We start from the raw sequence: 17,500 nt of genomic DNA, 5'->3' as shown, positions 1-17,500 counted from the left end.
AGAGTTCTAAACTTCATAATTAGAGTTCTGTAATTATCTGGGAGAATTGTAATATATTTTTCAGGCTGAAAAACATGATTTCTTTGTATATTCTGTAGTTTTTATACAATTCATCTTTATTTATTTCTGCACTCCAGGTCTGCATATATTGGTCTCTCAACCTTTGCTTTATTATAGACTTACTGACTGTTACAGCTGCGCATCAGCATGCATGCTGCGCCGTTTTCGATCAAGGGCGACGGCTGTGGTTTTATCACGCGGAGGACTCGAAACTGAAACAATCACAATCGGATCAACAAGGGAGAGCATTTTGATTGAAAGGTGTGGGAATACGGCCACAGGTGCAGATCATGTTCCTTATCTCGTACACGTTCTTTAGTTTGGGCAGTAAAAACTACAGGCGCTGTCTCAATGAAACCGCTGGATAGTGGTTAAACCTGTGCTTGAGTACAAAATCACTCACATCGGTATTCACATTTCTCACATGCATACGAGGTACCTGATTGCTAGAATGGAAGCATGTTCCAAAGAGATCGTCTGCTTCTCCGGAATACTCGAGTCAATGTTGGAACATGAACCTCTCTAGATAAGTCCTTAATCGATAAGGAGGGAAACGCAGGTAACATCAGTCAGCAGGCCACGTTGGACACGTCAAGACAGACCTGACAAATGTGATTTTTTTTATTGTGATATCTACATCCTGTCTCGTTTATTGTTCTTACATTTATTTCCATTTTTTATTTACAATCAACAAGAACAATGAGGATTGTGTTCCTAAGGCGACGCCCATTGCTGAAGCTCGTTATTCTAATATCTTTCATCATATGCTGCTCCATAATTTTCTACAGACTGTCCGGATCAGGACATAAAAAAGGAACAGAGTTATTTGACATCGACGTGAGTATTGTTTGTTTGTTTGTTTGTTTGTCTCTCTCTCGCTGTCTGTCTCTGTCTCTGTCTCTGTCTCTGTCTCTCTCTCTCTCTCTCGCAGTCTGTCTCTGTCTCTCTCTCTCTCACTCTCTCTCTGTTGCCCCTCCTCTCTCTCAGATTTTTGTCAGGAAAATCCTGACATCAACTCCTCATCTCATATATTTCCTGTGTATGTGTTTAAAATTTAATGTATTTTTTATTATTTTTGTTATTATTATTATTTTGCCCATAGGGATGAGTTAAGAAAAAGCGATAATATTTTTTGCTCTATGTTCTATCCTCTTGAAATAATATTTGTTTCACCCCCCCCCCCCCACACACACACACCCTCGATCCCCCCCCCCCCTTCCCCCTGACACCCCCATCTCTCTGTCTACCTCTCCCACGATCTCTCTTACTCTATCTTGCCGTGACTGATCAGTAATCTGCTTGCTGCTTGTGAGAAATAGCATTATGATAATGCAGAGATGCATTTTGAAAGCTCTAACATGTACTCAGGGCTACTGTTTAGAACCAAATTAAACCTTCTCTTGGCATGGGGTGGAAGCTGTCAGAAATGAAAGAAAGATGTGCTGGAAGTGGAAATTCTTTAGAAACTGAGCAAGTTGAACTGTAGTGTATGGATGTTAGTATGTCATGAAGAATAATTGATTTTCAACTTTAACCATTACTTTAATCATGGTTTGATGGAAAGAGGTATTTTGCAGGAAATAATTTTCTGAGTGTGAGTTAATCAACATGTTGCAAAAATTGTTTAAGAATTTTTGAATATTTAAAATAAAAGACTGCCCAGACATATGAGCTCCTTTGATGATAAAGAAAATCTGTAGACACTTGGTCAGGTTTGTTTCATTGATGATGAATTCAAACTTAATCATTTGAAATATTGGGTGGCTTGTCAGTTGTTATCACTTTATTCAATGTAAGGTCTTTCTTTTTTGTTATGTTTCAGTGTTTGTACCCATTTTCTCATCACAATGTTTTGTTCCGTGAAAAATAGCTTGATGCATTCACCCATGACAGTATAACTATAAGGACAATGGACATATGATTAAATAATTTAAAGTGTCAGTGTCAAAGGACCTGATAGCGAATGACATTAAAGCAAAGTGTCAAAATGTCTCTCCTTTCCTCTCTGTTCTCTGTCTGCTTGTAATTGTAAGCTCAGAGACACACACAGTGACACACACACATTTTTTTTTTCAAAGGCAGTTAACAGCCCTTGAAATACTTTAAAAAAAAGAGCAATTACTATAACTCTCTCTCTCTCTCTAATACACACACACACACACACACACACACACACACACACACACACTATATATATATATATATATATATATAGAGAGAGAGAGAGAGAGAGAGAGAGAGAGAGAGAGAGTGAACTTTTAAACATACCATATACCGGGGTATGTGGAGCGTAACTCTGACTCAGTTGATATTATATCAAAAGAAGATGCAGATTTGTGTTACAAAGCTCAGAAACAACGAAGGAAAAGGTGTTTATTAAGTGAAACAATCAATGCTAGCAAGTTTCCTGTGTTGACAGGGTTACTCACCACTAGAACACATTACCAGTGTATTCTAATTTTGCACCACATGTTATGTTTGATTACAAATCTTCAAACAATCACAGTGGGCCATCTGACTATCTCAGGTCACCAAATGAAAAACTCTGGAAAACTCCAAAACAAAAATTAAGTAACATTTTTGGTAAAAATTCTTTCAGTTTTAAAGCCCCATCTTGATGGAACTCACTCTGCCAGTGAGGTTGAGAAATGTTTCATCATCGTGAACTTTGATAACACAGTTGGAGATACATACTTTCTGTCACTCTCTCTCTCTCTCTTTTTCTCTCTCTCTCTCTCTCTCTCTGTGTGTGTGTGTGTGTGTGTGTGTGTGTGTGTGTGTGTGTGTGTGTGTGTGTGTCTTTCCTGTGGCTCTAAGTTTATTCAGAAACTGAGAAAGAAATCTGTTTTGATGACAAAGTAATGCAATATAGCATGTTCTGTGCACAGCACAGAACATCTTGGCACAGCACAGCACAGCACAGCACAGCACAGCACAGCACAGCACAGCAGAACACAGCACAGCACAGCACAGAACAGCACAGCACAGCACAGCACAGCCCAACACAGCACAACACAACACAACACAGCACAGAACAACACAGCAATGCAAAGCACAACACAACACAGCACCACAGCACAGCACAGAACAGCACAGAACAGCACAGAACAACACAGCACAGCACAGCACAGCACAGCACAGAACAACACAGCACAGAACAGAACAACACAGCACAGCACAGCACAGCACAGCACAGCACAACACAGCACAGAACAACACAGCAATGCAAAGCCCAGCACAGCACAGCACAGCTCAGTACAACACAGCACAACACAACACAGCACATCACAGCACAGAACAACACAGCAATGCAAAGCCCAGCACAGCACAGCACAACACAACACAACACAGCACAGAACAACACAGCAATGCAAAGCCCAGCCCAGCACAGCACAGCTCAGTACAGCACTATACAGCTCAGAGCACAAACAGCACAACACAAAATACATTTCCAGGCTAATGTTAATGTCCTGGTGTCCAGGATGTGGACTTGCCGGGCCACAGGAGGCAGCAGAACAACCAGGGCCATGTGATGCCCAAGCCCCCGTCCAGACAGGGGCAGGGGGAGGAGGATGCTGAGGAGTCCAACAACGCTGCCGCAAGGGTCAAAGGTCCCACCGCTGTTCTGAGGAAAGGTGTGCTGGGAAACTTTGAACCGAAGGAGCCGCCTAAATCTTACACACCAGGTGAGCCTTGTTTATTAATTAATTAATTAATCCCTTGGCTGCTGCTGACGGGCGCAATAGCCGAGTGGTTAAAGCGTTGGACTTTCAGTCTGAGGGTCCCGGGTTCGAATCACGGTGACGGCGCCTGGTGGGTGAAGGGTGGAGATTTTTACGATCTCCCAGGTCAACATATGTGCAGACCTGCTTAGTGCTTGAAACCCCTTCGTGTGTAAACGCATGCAGAAGATCTAATACACATGTTAAAGATCCTGTAATCCATGTCAGGGTTCGGTGGGTTATGGAAACAAGAACATACCCAGCATGCACACCCCCGAAAGCGGAGTATGGTTGCCTACATGGCGGGGTAAAAACGGTCTTGCACGTAAAAGCCCACTCATGTACATGCAAGTGAACGTGGGAGTTGCAGCCCACGAATGCAGAAGAAGAAGAAGAAGAAGAAGAAGAAGGCTGCTGCTGCTGATGAATACGCTGGTCAGTGAAGGTGTGTTGCCCACCTGACTAAGGTGAGACTGAGGTTAGAGGTGAGAATGTTGGTCACTATTCTCTTTTTGGACTTCTTTTTCTTTTCTTTTTTTTTTTCTTTTTTTTTTTTTACATGAGGTTGCATTACTTTTGTTTGTTAAAATCAGTGGCTCCACTAAGAAGTACACAGAAAGTAGTTTCTTGGTCGTCAGATTCAAACCCTGTTGACCTCATTTCACTAGCAGGGTTCAGCAGCTTGGGGGGTTAATGGTCTGTGTGGATGTCTGGGTCTTTGATGCTGCTTTGATGTGTGTTCACATGGTTGATTTTACATAATGATTAATATATATGGGTAAAGAAGAAGGAAAGAGAATTTGACTATTTTTTACTTTTACTGTTTTGAACGTACACATGTCCATATGCATGTGCGTGCGCGTGTGTGTGTGTGTGTGTGTGTGTGTGTGTTTATAAGTTCATCTTGTGTGGAGTGGGTGTGGGTTTGTGGTTTGCAGTTGGAGCAGGAGGATTTGGGTGTGCGGGGTGTATTCGTGTGTTTTTAGTATACATACATCATTGTATTTTTCATTGTAAATGCCCAGGGTTTTTGTTTCATTAGATTGTGCGTATCAAGTGCCCTTTTACTGACTCACTTGTGTAAACAAAGTGAGTCTATGTTTTAACCCGGTGTTCGGTTGTCTGTGTGTGTGTGTGTGTGTGTGTGTGTGTCGTGTGTCTGTGTGTCCGTGGTAAACTTTAACATTGACATTTTCTCTGCAAATACTTTGTCAGCTGACACCAAATTTGGCATAAAAATAGGAAAGATTCAGTTCTTTCCAGTCATCTTGTTTAAAACAATATTGCACCTCTGGGATGGGCACAAAAAAAGAAAGAAAAAAAAAAAGCCTAATTATATGCAAACTGCATTTACTGTTATATTTTTTGTATTCTCTAAACTTGGCACTTTGACCTCTTATTCTGACACAACAACAAGAGGAGTCATTATTATCATTTTTTGTTCAAACAGGAACTTCTTTTGCTAAGCATGGAATTTTTTATTTATTTTGCAAACGTTTTGGTGCAGTTAGTAAAAAAGGGAAATTACTCTGTAATTAATGCTAGGGGACTTAATTTATCACAAGTGAGTCTTGAAGGCCTTGCCTCTCTTGTTAGTTATTGTTATTGTCATCATCAACAAATAAATGAACAAGTAATGAGTCAGAATTAACAGATGAATAAACAAGTATGAATTACCAAATAAATACAGATGAATAAACAAGTATGAATTAAGAAATGAAACAAACAAGTAATGAGTCAGAATTAACAAATAAACAAACAAGTAATAAGTCACAGAACTGGCTGCACCTGGAGCCATTGTCCTTGCAGAAATAACAACACTGACATAAGGGATGAGCTGGATGGCTTGCCACAGCTACTTGCTACGTATATGTGAGTGCATTGATGTATTGACAGATTGACCAGAAGTGACAGTGAATGGCTGCACACAAGACACGCCACACTTCTTCTTCTTCTTCTACGTTCACTCGTATATACACGAGTGGGCTTTTACGGGTATGACCGTTTTTACCCTGCCATGTAGGCAGCCATACTCCATTTTCGGGGGTGTGCATGCTGGGTATGTTCTTGTTTCCATAACCCACCGAACGCTGACATGGATTACAGGATCTTTAACGTGCGTATTTGATCTTCTGCTTGCATATACACACGAAGGGGGTTCAGGCACTAGCAGGTCTGCACATATGTTGACCTGGGAGATCGTAAAAATCTCCACCCTTTACCCACCAGGCGCCGTCACCGTGATTCGAACCCGTGACCCTCAGATTGACAGTCCAACGCTTTAACCACTCGGCTATTGCGCCCGTCACACGCCACACAAAATGTGAAGGTGAACAGCACCAGCATTCTTCTTCTTCTTCTCCTTCTTCTGCATTTGTGGGCTGCAACTCCCATATATTCTCTTGTATACATGTATGAGTAGGCGTGTATTTGTATACATGTACATTTCTTACTGTTTTTACCTTGCCATGCAGGCAGCCATACTCCGTTTCAGGGGCGTTTATACTGGGTATGTTTGTGTTTTCATAAACCATTGATTGCTGACATGGATCATGGGATTGTCACTGCATATTTGATGTTCTGCGTGCGTATACACACAAACGAGGTTCTGGCTCCAGCAGGTCTGCACATCAGTTGACCTAGAAGGATTTTAAACATCTCCACCCTAAACCCTCCAGGTGGGATTGATGATGATGATGATGATGATGATATGGGTATTTATATAGCGCCTATCCTCAGTTGGAGACCAAGCTCTAAGCTTTTGTACAAACACAGGGTCATTTGCACAACAGGCTGCCTACCTGGGTAGAGCCGACTGGTGGCTGCCATTGGGCGCTCATAATTCGTTTCCTGTGTCATTCAATCTGAATATTTAGGCATGCATACATACACACTCAGACCGACATGTAACATTTTACATGTATGACCATTTTGCTTGTTTACCCTACCATGTAGGCAGCCATACTCTGTTTTTGGGGTGTGCATGCTGGGTATGTTTTTGTTTCCATTACCCACCGAATGCTGACATGGATTACAGGAGCTTTAACGTGCGTATTTGTGCTTCAGCTTGCGTATACACACGAAGGGGTTACAGGCACTAGCTGGTCTGCACATCAGTAGACCCCTGGGAGATTTTTAAACATCTCCACCCTGAACCCACCAGCTGGGAACTGGAACCCAGGACCCTTAGGACTGCGCCGGGGTGTGTGGTTGGTTTCAGGAGAGGACGGCAAGCCGGTGCACACCAGCATGGAGGAGAAGTCCAGGGCGGACCGGACGGTGCGGGAGTTTGGCTTCAACATGGTGGCCAGTGACAAAGTGCCAATGAACCGATCCATCCCCGACACACGCATGGATGAGTGAGTAATGACTGTCGCTGAGGGGTGGGGTCTGTCTGCTGTCCTTTTCCCTTCTAAGAGGAACTCTGGTGTTCGGAGGCAGTGTCTCTGGCACTGGTGGAATAGTGGGTTATGTCTCTGTGTTAACAGTTAAACGTCCCATAGCCTTTCATGACCACCAGAGCAGTGAATTCATGTGCACCGTGTCTAGGGCTTGGCACAGGAAGGCGGGGCCCTATCCTCTCCTTCCACCATTCCAACCTTTCCCTATATCGAAGCCAGTACCGATCCACACCTTGGTCGAGTGAGGAAAATCAGAATAAAGGGCCTTTCCCTAGGACACAGCATCATGCTGGAGCAGGGCCTCCAATCTGGATCACCGCTGAACACTGGATGAGAAGTCCAGCACCTAACTGAATCTGCCATGGTACTTCCCAGTCTCCTTGTGGGTTGTCATTAACTCTCTCCGGACGAAGGAATGCATGAGCATTCCTACATAAAATGTATTTGGTTTCAGACGACAGAATGGAATAGCATTTGCAAGAAATAAAACATAGACATTGAAAGAGGTGGATGATGATGAAGAAAGCGAATTTAATGCAGAAAGCGAGCATGGGAATGGTGATTCGGGGTGAAAAGTTGGCAGTATTTTCTACATATGGCAAAACTGTAAAAATAAGATGAGAAATTTGATTTTTTTTTATATGTAATAGCTCAACACATAATAAACCAGTTCTGAAAGTTTCATTTTCTTACTCTGTATTTTGTATTTTTTGTAATTTTTTTTCCAAACCCTGACAAATGGGCCGTCTGTGGGGAAAAGCAAGGGAGAAAACTTGTCATCCCGAGTGAGTTAACTCTCTGACTTGTTAGGTAAATGATGCTTTTCAGAGTCATTGTCTCCATTGGGAACATTGATATTTTTTACAGTGCAGTCTGTATTGTTTGTGCTGTTGTTGTGCAGTTCGTTCACAATTGCAGACCTCATCTTTCATGCCAGGGTATTTGGGAGAAGGTGCAGGAGGTGGTGGAGGTCTGGAGTCGAGCAGAGGGAGCGAAGGAAGTGGAGGAGGCAGTCGGTTGGCGTTGTTGAGAAGGCAAGAAATAGAGGGCCCAGAGTGTCCGCGATTCGATTGCGATCGTGCCTTAATTTTAGCCCGATCTCCCAATCGAACCATATAAATATGTGACCTGGTTGAAGACAAAATTTGACAAAAAACAAGAACGCCAGAGAATCGACAGACAGACAGAAAATACAAAAAAACTTAGCCGTATGAAGAGCACAGGAACAGGAGTCATAATGGCTGCCAGAAAAAGAGGGCGCTAGCTAGCGGGACAAAGGGGAGGTACCTACTTCTGGGAGGTTGTCGGCTGTAGTACTTTCGTTTTCTCTGCATAGGCGGATAGTAGTTTGCAAAGGACAGGAATGTCAGACCCCTGCCGGAGTCTGCACAAGTTGGGTCACAGTAAGTATGTTATTTAAAGGTAATTTTAGATAGAAAATTTCCTATTTGCCACAGTGATACGCTGTCATTTTTAATTCTTTGATGCACCGCAAATGGTTGATATCTCATTGTTATCATTGTGTTTCAGTGGTTAGCCATTTTCATCATACTTGTTTGTGTATGGACTGCTACTACTGTTAATGATATTAATGATAATGATAATAATAATAGTGATGATGATGATGATGATGAGAATAATGGTAATGAACATTTAACTAGTGCATATATGCAGATTAAGTTTACTCAAATCGCTTTACAAGAACAGATTTCATTTCTTTCACACATACACACACTGCCACCGCTACAAAAATAAATCCATACAATTCACAAATGACTGCAAGCAAACACACGAACACACGTGCACACACATATTTACACAGTAAATACAGCTTAGAGACAGATGCTATGCTCATGTTGCTTGATTACTGTTTTTGGAAGAGGTGTATTTTTAAGCCAGCTTGAAAATATTTTTGGAGACAGAATGTGGATGTGTTCCAGGCAGTTTGTTTCACATGGAGGGAGCTCTGACCATGTTGTTTTATCTTCGTTAAAGGGGTTTTGAAATAGTTGAGTATCAGAAGCGGAATAAAAGTGACAAGGTGGCATATATCCTCTTATATACAGGCAGCAAGGGCCAGGTCAAGAAATAACAGAACACCTGAAAGATGAAAACTTGTATTCAATTCTCTTTGAGACGGGCACCCAGTGCAGCAAGCTGAGGCACTGTGTTCCATTCAGACCCCCTGCGTTTGAGCTTGTGACTATATGGTGTTGATGATAAAGGTATTTGTGTGAATGCGTTGATGTGTGTGACCGCGCCACATGTTACCTCTCCCTCCTTGTGGTGCATTGATTTGTATGTCCACGCTGGCAAGACAAACATGCAGCCTGTCGAATTTCACTTAATGAGCTGTTCCACTTTGTCCTGTGTAGCTTAATGATTTTTTCTTTGCTCTCCCGACATCTGCACCTTATGATAGGTGGCAGCACAAGGGACTTAATCTTTTTATATGTTTTTTTTTTTATTACCTTTGTGCGTACTTTCATATTACGTCTCAGCCAGTCCTTAGAGACACAGACCAGTGTTGGTCAGGAAATTTGAGCAACACTTCAAAAGATGCTTCCCTTAACCCTTTGAGCCCTGAGTTCCTGAGCAATTTTAACCCTTCTGCCTGAGCTCCTGAGCCAAAATTTGCAAATAATTGGTATTTAATGTCATGGCAGATATAAAAAGAGTGCCCTGACCACCGCTTTACCGGTGGTAGAGAAAAATGACATAATGCCTAGCCACTGGTTGAGTGGTGCGTAAACACTTGTGTTGTGTTTTGCTGTTGGTTGACTTATATTGAAATCGATCTTTTTTTATCCAAAGCACATGCACAAAACACAGTGAGAAGGCGCGGCCATGTTGGTATTACGTTCGCTGACGTCAGAATATTACGGTTTTTCTGATTGGCTCTTCAATATAAGTCAACCAATAGCAAAACAAGACACAAGTGTTTACGCACCGCTCAACCGGTGGCTAGGCATTATGTCATTTTTCTCTACCACTGGTAAAGCGTTGGTCAGGGCTCAAAGGGTTAATTTTTTTTTGTAATTTTTTTATTTTCATATCACATCTTGGTGTCAGCCAGGCCTAGAGATACAGACAGACCCGTGTTTTGTCAGGAAATTTAAGCAGCACTTCAGAAGATGCTTCCATGAAGAGAGTGAACCATGACTGTGTGGTCCTTGTCTTCCTGTTTGTGTCCATGGTGCACTCAGCTCTTGGTTGGAGCCAGCCAAGGTTGGAAAAATCCCTGCCTCGGATGGGGCTTGAAACGACATCCTCCCAGTGATCAGTTTGCACTGCTAACCACTTTGCCACGGTTTCTGGTAAATTGCTCATCTGTTGACGGGCGCAGTAGCCGAATGGTTAAAGTGTTGGATTTTCAATCTGAGGGTCCCAGGTTCGAATCGCGGTGACGGCACCTGGTGGGTAAAGGGTGGAGATTTTTACGATCTCCCAGGTCAACATATGTACAGACCTGCTAGTGCCTGAACCCCCTTCGTGTGTATACACAAGCAGAAGACAAATACGCATGTTAAAGATCCCGTAATCCATGTCGGTGTTCGGTGGGTTATGGAAGCAAGAACATATCCAGCATGCACACCCCGAAAAGCGGAGTATGGCTGCCTACATGGCAGGGTAAAAACAGTCATACACGTAAAAGCCCACTCACATATGTGCGAGTGAACGTGGGAGTTGCAGTCCACGAACGCAGAAGAAGAAGAAGCTCGTCTGTTGTATCACTAGGGTGTAAATGTGTATCGGATGATTTTTTTGTTTTTTTAGAACTTCCATTGCTCACAGAGCACAGACTGTGAAAAAAGAGGTGGTCAGCACATGCAGTAACACTAGTGCTGGTTGCATTTGTATAAGTGATTGCATGCGTGCAGTCTTCAGCATGCTTCTCACTCATGCCCTTCAAACTCTCAGGCATCTATTCTTCACACCTTCACCTTCTTCTTCTTCACCTATCCCCTAGTTTTCTGACCTCCTGATTGTATCGCTCAACCTCAAGCCTGTCCATTCTGGGATGTTGTCCTCCCATCTCTTCCTCTGTCTGCCTCTCCTTCTCCCCCCTTGCGCTGTGCCCTGCAGGAATGTCTTGGCAAGCCCTGATGATCTCATGACATAGCCATACCATTTGAGCTTGCGTCTCTTGACCAAGGTCAACAGGTCTTCGTAGGGCCCAGTGACTTGCCTGATTCTGTTTCGAACTTCTTTGTTCGTGATATGATCTTTGTAGGAGATGCCCAGGTGTCTTTGAAAGCATCTCATCTCAGTGGACTGTATTCTCTTTTCTATTTCAGCTGTTAAGGTCCACGATTCACATGCATACAAGAGTATTGATGTCACTAGGGTACACATCAGTCTGATCTTTGAGCTGAGTGCAATGTTCCGGTCGTTCCAGATGTACCTCAGTTTTGTGAGCGCTGCTGTCGCCTGTGCAGTCCTGGAGAGTACTTTGGGTTTGGATCCCTCATCTATTCAAACCCATGTAAAGGTGTCAAGCACATGTGTCTATATGCACGCCAACAGTTGTTCATCTCCTGGCACCCCCTCTTCCCTCCAACCAACCTTTGGCACCACCTTCTGCAAACAAACAAACAACCAAACAAACAAAAGCCCCAACAAGATTGGCTCCTTTCCATCCCCACAATGCTGTACAGCCTTGGCCAGGTTTGGGTGCACTGAAAAATGCATTGAGGGTGGAGCAAGCCAGTTACACAGACTGGAGGTTATTCTATTACTTGGTTAAACAGATTGGGTCAATTCTCTTACTTAAACAGATTTGGTCGATTCTGTTGCTTATTTCCGTTTTCACCCACCTCGGTATCCTCTAGCTCTGCCAGATTAATGTGTATTGCAAACAACACACACACACACACACACACACACACACACACACACACACACACAAGAAATCAAAGTCAGATATACATACAAACTGGTGTGTGTGTGTGTGTGTGTGTGTGAGTGTGAGTGTGTGTGTATGTGCGTGGGTATGTGTGTGTCGTGTGTGTGTGTGTGTGTGTGTGTGTGTGTGTGTTTATGGGTGTGTGTGTGTTTATGGGTGTGTGTGTGTGTATGTGTGTGTGTGTGTATGTGTGTGTGTGTATGTGTGTGTGTGTGTGTATGTGTGTGTGTGTATGTGTGTATATGCATGCACGCACCACCAGGTGTAAGTACTGGCACTACCCGGAAGACCTGCCGACTGCCAGCGTCATCCTGGTGTTCTACAACGAGGGCTGGTCCACCCTGGTGAGGACGGTCCACAGCATCATCAACACCTCCCCTGCCCATCTCCTGCATGAGGTCGTCCTTATTGACGATGAAAGCGATAAAGGTTGGTGCTCAGATTGTGCCAGGATCTTTGTATGTCTTTAGTCTCTTTGTTTGATTTTTAGACTGTTTGTTACACACATCAGACTTTCCCCTGCAGCCACTGTGGAAGGACGTTAGTAAGGGCTTGTCAGCCGCTTTTCATGTACCGTATCTTTCTGCCTACTTTTTTACGCAGATTTGACCCCTGCGTCTTATCGGCTGTACACACGCTATCTGAAATCTAAAATCTTACCACTGCCTGAGGCCACCTGTCACAAAACTCAATATTTGACGCCGTTGATAACGATAAATGCTCGTGATAACACTGGACAGCTACACTTCAGTGCATGCCAAACACCAGATTTCAACTGTGAGCACAGCTCGCTTGGTCTTAAGCCATGATAAAAGAGCAGTGTCAGAGTTAGAGATAAACTTATGGTGTGAAAGTCGAGAAATCAGAAGTGAATTGATTGTTTTTCAAAAGTAGAATGCTTAGCAAGATGGCGAATGGGACTGACGGCAGGGCGTGCAGACTGGATTCTGATTGAACAAGTTAACGAACTGGGGGCTTACAACAGTGCATATTCAACTGAAGGCTGTAATATTGTATTATTTCTCTCCATACGAACGGCGAAAGAGACGACGTTAACAGCGTTTCACCCCAATTACCATCATCAAAATATTGCAAGCGGAAGGCTCTTATACTGAAGACGTGAATGTTGACAAAGAATACCACAATTCTGACGACGGAAGCTAAAGGTTGGGTCATTCAGACACCCACTGTACATCCGAGGGGTCTGTGTAGAGGAGAAGAGAGGACTGGCCGTTCTGAGTGAGTTACAAAAAGTGTTAGAAGAGTAAGAAAGAAAGCAGCAGGTAACAAAGCAGACAAATGGAGAAACACAGCAGAATCAGAAAGCGGACGACAACAAGCAGAATTCCGATCCAGTTTTCCAGAGATGATGTCACTATCCAGAAAACAACGTCCGCGGTTAGAAGAGCCACAATGGACGACTTTCACTTCACAGCAGATGCAGCTCATCGGATGTGTGCACTTTTTACAAGTTCAGAATAACTTTAATCACTAAAATCAGGGAGTGTGTGTTGTGTGTTGCAGAGCCGTGTTGGCCGAAAATTACGGAACTGTGTGTGGGTTTTTTAAAAAGAAGTTCATCTTGCTTTGTCTTGCGCTGTCAGACTTCCTGAAGGCCCCCTTGGAGGACTACATCAAGCAATGGAACGGCAAGGTCAAGCTGTACCGGAACCCAGAGCGCTTGGGGCTGATCCAGGCCCGTAACCGCGGGGCCCAGCTGTCCACAGGCGATGTGGTCGTCTTCCTTGACGCCCACTGTGAATGCAACCGCAACTGGCTGGTGCCTCTGCTGGCCAGAATCAGATATGACCGGTGTGTGTGTGTGTGTGTGTATTTGTGTGTGTGTTTGTGTGTGTGTGGTGGGGGGTGGGGTGGGTGGGCAGTGTTAGAGTGTTCGTTCGTTCTTTAGTTTAACGTCTTTTCACTGTAAGTGATATTAGACGAGGGAAGGAAAAAAATCAAGTGGGAGGAGGGAGTGGGGGGGGGGGGGGGGAATTACTGTGTACGCATACGAGTAAGTGAAAGTGTGTGTGTGTGTGTGTGTGTGTGTTGGAGTCTGTTAGTGTTTGTGTGTGTGTGTGTGTGTGTGTGTGTGTGTGGTGGGGGGCAGAGTGGGTGGGTAGTGTTGGAGTGTGTTAGTGTGTGTGCGTGTGTGTGTGTGTGTTTTGGAGTGAGTTAGTGTGTGTATGAGTGTTTGTGTGTGTGTGTGTGTGTGTGTGTGTGTGTACATATATGAATGTGCATATGTGTATGTGCATGCATGTGTGTGTGTGTGTGTGTGTGGTGTGTGTGTGTGTGTGTGTTTGAGAGGGAAAAAGAAGGAAGAAGGAGCATAACACACACATGTATGTCCACACATGTTGCACATGTGTAGTGGTAGTAGTCTTCAGTTTAACGTCTTCCACTTTAAGTGATATTAGAAGGGAAAAAAAAGAAAGAAAAAAGGGAGGTGGGGGGGGAGGGGGTGGTGGTGGTGGGAACACAATTGAGCAGAGGGTGAAGAATGGTGCACACGTGTGTGTGTGTGTGTGCGGCGCGTGTGTGCGCATGTGTGTGTGTGGTGGGGGAAAATACAGAGCACTGGGAAAAAAATAAAACATTAAAAGGGAGACATAGGCATATAGAAGGAAAAAACGCTAACATCAAACAACTATAACAACTATAAAAAAAATGTCCTATTGGACTATGCAGCAAACCTTCTGCAGTAGCAGATAACATCTTGAAATTGTCAAAAATACATTCACATGTGGAGTGATGGCCTAGAGGTAACGCGTCCGCCTAGGAAGCGAGAGAGAATCTGAGCGTGCTGGTTCGAATCACGGCTCAGCCGCCGATATTTTCTCCCCCTCCACTAGACCTTGAGTGGTGGTCTGGACGCTAGTCATTCGGATGAGACGATAAACCGAGGTCCCGTTTGCAGCATGCACTTAGCGCACGTAAAAGAACCCACGGCAACAAAAGGGTTGTTCCTGGCAAAATTCTGTAGAAAAATCCACTTTGATAGGAAAAACAAATAAAACTGCACGCAGGAAAAAAAAAAAAAGGGTGGCGCTGTAGTATAGCGACGCGCTCTCCCTGGGGAGAGCAGCCCGAATTTCACACAGAGAAATCTGTTGTGATAAAAAGAAATACAAATACAAAAATACTGGAAGTGTGTGTGTATGCTTTTGCTTGGAGATGAGTGACAGAGAGTGGGAGTGGACGAGAAAGGACGCAACATTTTCTTTTTTTTTTGTTTTTTTGTTTTTTGGATGATGATGATGATGATGATATGGATACTTATACAGTGCCTATCCTCGGTCAGTGACCAATCTCTAAGAGCTTTACAAACACCGAGTCGTCATTTGCACAACGGGCTGCCTACCTGGGTAGAGCTGACTGACAGCTGCCGTTGGGCGCTCATCATTGGTTTCCTGTGTCATTCAATCAGGTTTCAGTCATGAACATATATTCACTCGTACAGACATGTAACATTTTACGTGTATGACTGTTTGGTTTATTTACCCTGCCATTTAGACAGCCATTGTTTTCAAGGGTGTGCATGCTCGGTATGTTCTTGTTTCCATAACCTACCAAACACTGACATGGATTACAGGACCTTTAACATATGTATTTGATCTTCTGCATGCTTATACACACGAAGGGGGTTCAGGCACTAGCAGGTCTGCACATATGTTGACCTGGGATAATGGAAAAATCGCCACACTTTACCCACCAGGCGCCGTTACCAAGATTCAAACCTGGGACCCTCAGATTGAAAGTCCAACAATTTTTTCCTCATGTTTGTGCATAAACCATTGTTCCCATTGGATCAGAACCACACTGTTTATGTGTAAACTGTTCCTATTGGATAAAAACCCACACTGTTTGTGTGTAAACTGTTTCCCATTGGATCAGAACCACACTGTTTATGTGTAAACTGTTCCCATTGGATCAGAACCACACTGTTCATGTGTAAACTGTTCCCATTGGATCAGAACCACACTGTTGATGTGTAAACTGTTCCCATTGGATCAGAACCACACTGTTCATGTGTAAACTGTTCCCATTGGATCAGAACCACACTGTTCATGTGTAAACTGTTCCCATTGGATCAGAACCACACTGTTTATGTGTAAACTGTTCCCATTGGATCAGAACCACACTGTTGATGTGTAAACTGTTCCCATTGGATCAGAACCACACTGTTGATGTGTAAACTGTTCCCATTGGATCAGAACCAACGTGTTTATGTGTAAACTGTTCCCATTGGATCAGAACCACACTGTCTATGTGTAAACTGTTCCCATTGGATCAGAATCACACTGTTTATGTGTAAACTGTTCCCATTGGATCAGAACCATACTGGCGGTGCCAATCGTGGACGGCATCAACTGGGACAACATGGCCTACTACTCCGTGTACGACAGTCGCCATCACCGCGGTATCTTCGAGTGGGGCTTCCTCTACAAGGAAAGCGTGGTGCCGGACAGAGAGCTGTCCACACGGGAACACCCCAGTGAACCCTACAAGTAAGTCTTCCCACACCGTTTGTGATCTTCTTCTTCGTTCGTGGGCTGCACCTCCCACGTTCACTCGTATGTACACAAATGGGCTTTTATGTGTGTGATTGTTTTTACCCCTGCCGTGTAGGGGTACGCCTCCCGGATGTCCCAGAGCTGGGTGGGGGAGGAGGGGTCGCAGGCCTTGAGGTGCAGGCGGCTCCTCTCCCCGATGTCCACACACTTGTTCAGATCCCTGTGGCGGATCAGTCCCGTGCCCTGGCCACAGTCAGTCAGTCACATTGGTCAGTCAGTCAGTCACAGTTCTTCTTCTTATTCATTCGTGGGCTGCAGCTCCCACGTTCACTCGTACGTACACGAGTGGGCTTTTATGTGTGTGACCGTTTCTACCCCGCCATCTAGGCAGCCATACTCCAGTTTTCGAGGGTGTGCATAGGCTGGCCACAGTCACTCACATCGGTCGGTCAGTCAGTCACAGTTCTTCTTCTTATTCGTTCGTGGGCTGCAACTCCCACGTTCACTCGTATGTACACAAGTGGGCTTTTACGTGTGTGACTGTTTTTACCCCTGCCATGTAGGCAGCAATACTCCGTTTTCAGGGGTGTGCATGCTGGGTATGTTCTTGTTTCCATAACCCACCGAACGCTGACATGGATTACGGGATCTTTAACGTGCGTATTTGATCTTCTGCTTGCGTATACACACGAAGGGGGTTCAGGCACTAGCAGGTCTGCACATATGTTGCCCTGGGAGATTGTAAAAATCTCCACCCTTTACCCACCAGGCGCCGTCACCGTGATTCGAACCCGGGACCCTCGGATTGAAAGTCCAATGCTTTAACCATTTGGCTATTGCGTCCGTCAATGTGTAGGCAGCAATACTCCGTTTTCAGGGGAGTGCATGCTGGGT

General features: G+C 44.2%; 1 protein-coding gene across 3 annotated transcripts in view; it reads left to right on the top strand.

The window, feature by feature from the left end:
* Positions 1–331: 331 nt before the first annotated feature.
* The window catches only part of LOC143295820 (N-acetylgalactosaminyltransferase 7-like), a 36,709-nt gene continuing 19,540 nt past the window's right edge, over positions 332–17,500 (top strand). For all 3 annotated transcript variants that reach the window (XM_076607462.1, XM_076607461.1, XM_076607460.1), the window contains exons 1-6: positions 332–897; positions 3,542–3,746; positions 7,003–7,141; positions 12,352–12,518; positions 13,694–13,901; positions 16,427–16,600. In XM_076607462.1, coding sequence (XP_076463577.1) covers positions 760–897; positions 3,542–3,746; positions 7,003–7,141; positions 12,352–12,518; positions 13,694–13,901; positions 16,427–16,600 — 1,031 coding nt within the window. In that variant the 5' untranslated portion in view covers positions 332–759. The remainder of the gene's footprint in view (positions 898–3,541; positions 3,747–7,002; positions 7,142–12,351; positions 12,519–13,693; positions 13,902–16,426; positions 16,601–17,500) is intronic.

This window comes from Babylonia areolata, chromosome 21 (assembly GCF_041734735.1).
Source record: "Babylonia areolata isolate BAREFJ2019XMU chromosome 21, ASM4173473v1, whole genome shotgun sequence".
In the NCBI taxonomy this organism is placed as follows: Eukaryota; Metazoa; Mollusca; class Gastropoda; order Neogastropoda; family Buccinidae; genus Babylonia; species Babylonia areolata.
Note: the sequence above shows the minus strand (reverse complement) of the source record. Positions and strands in the feature narration are given on the sequence as shown.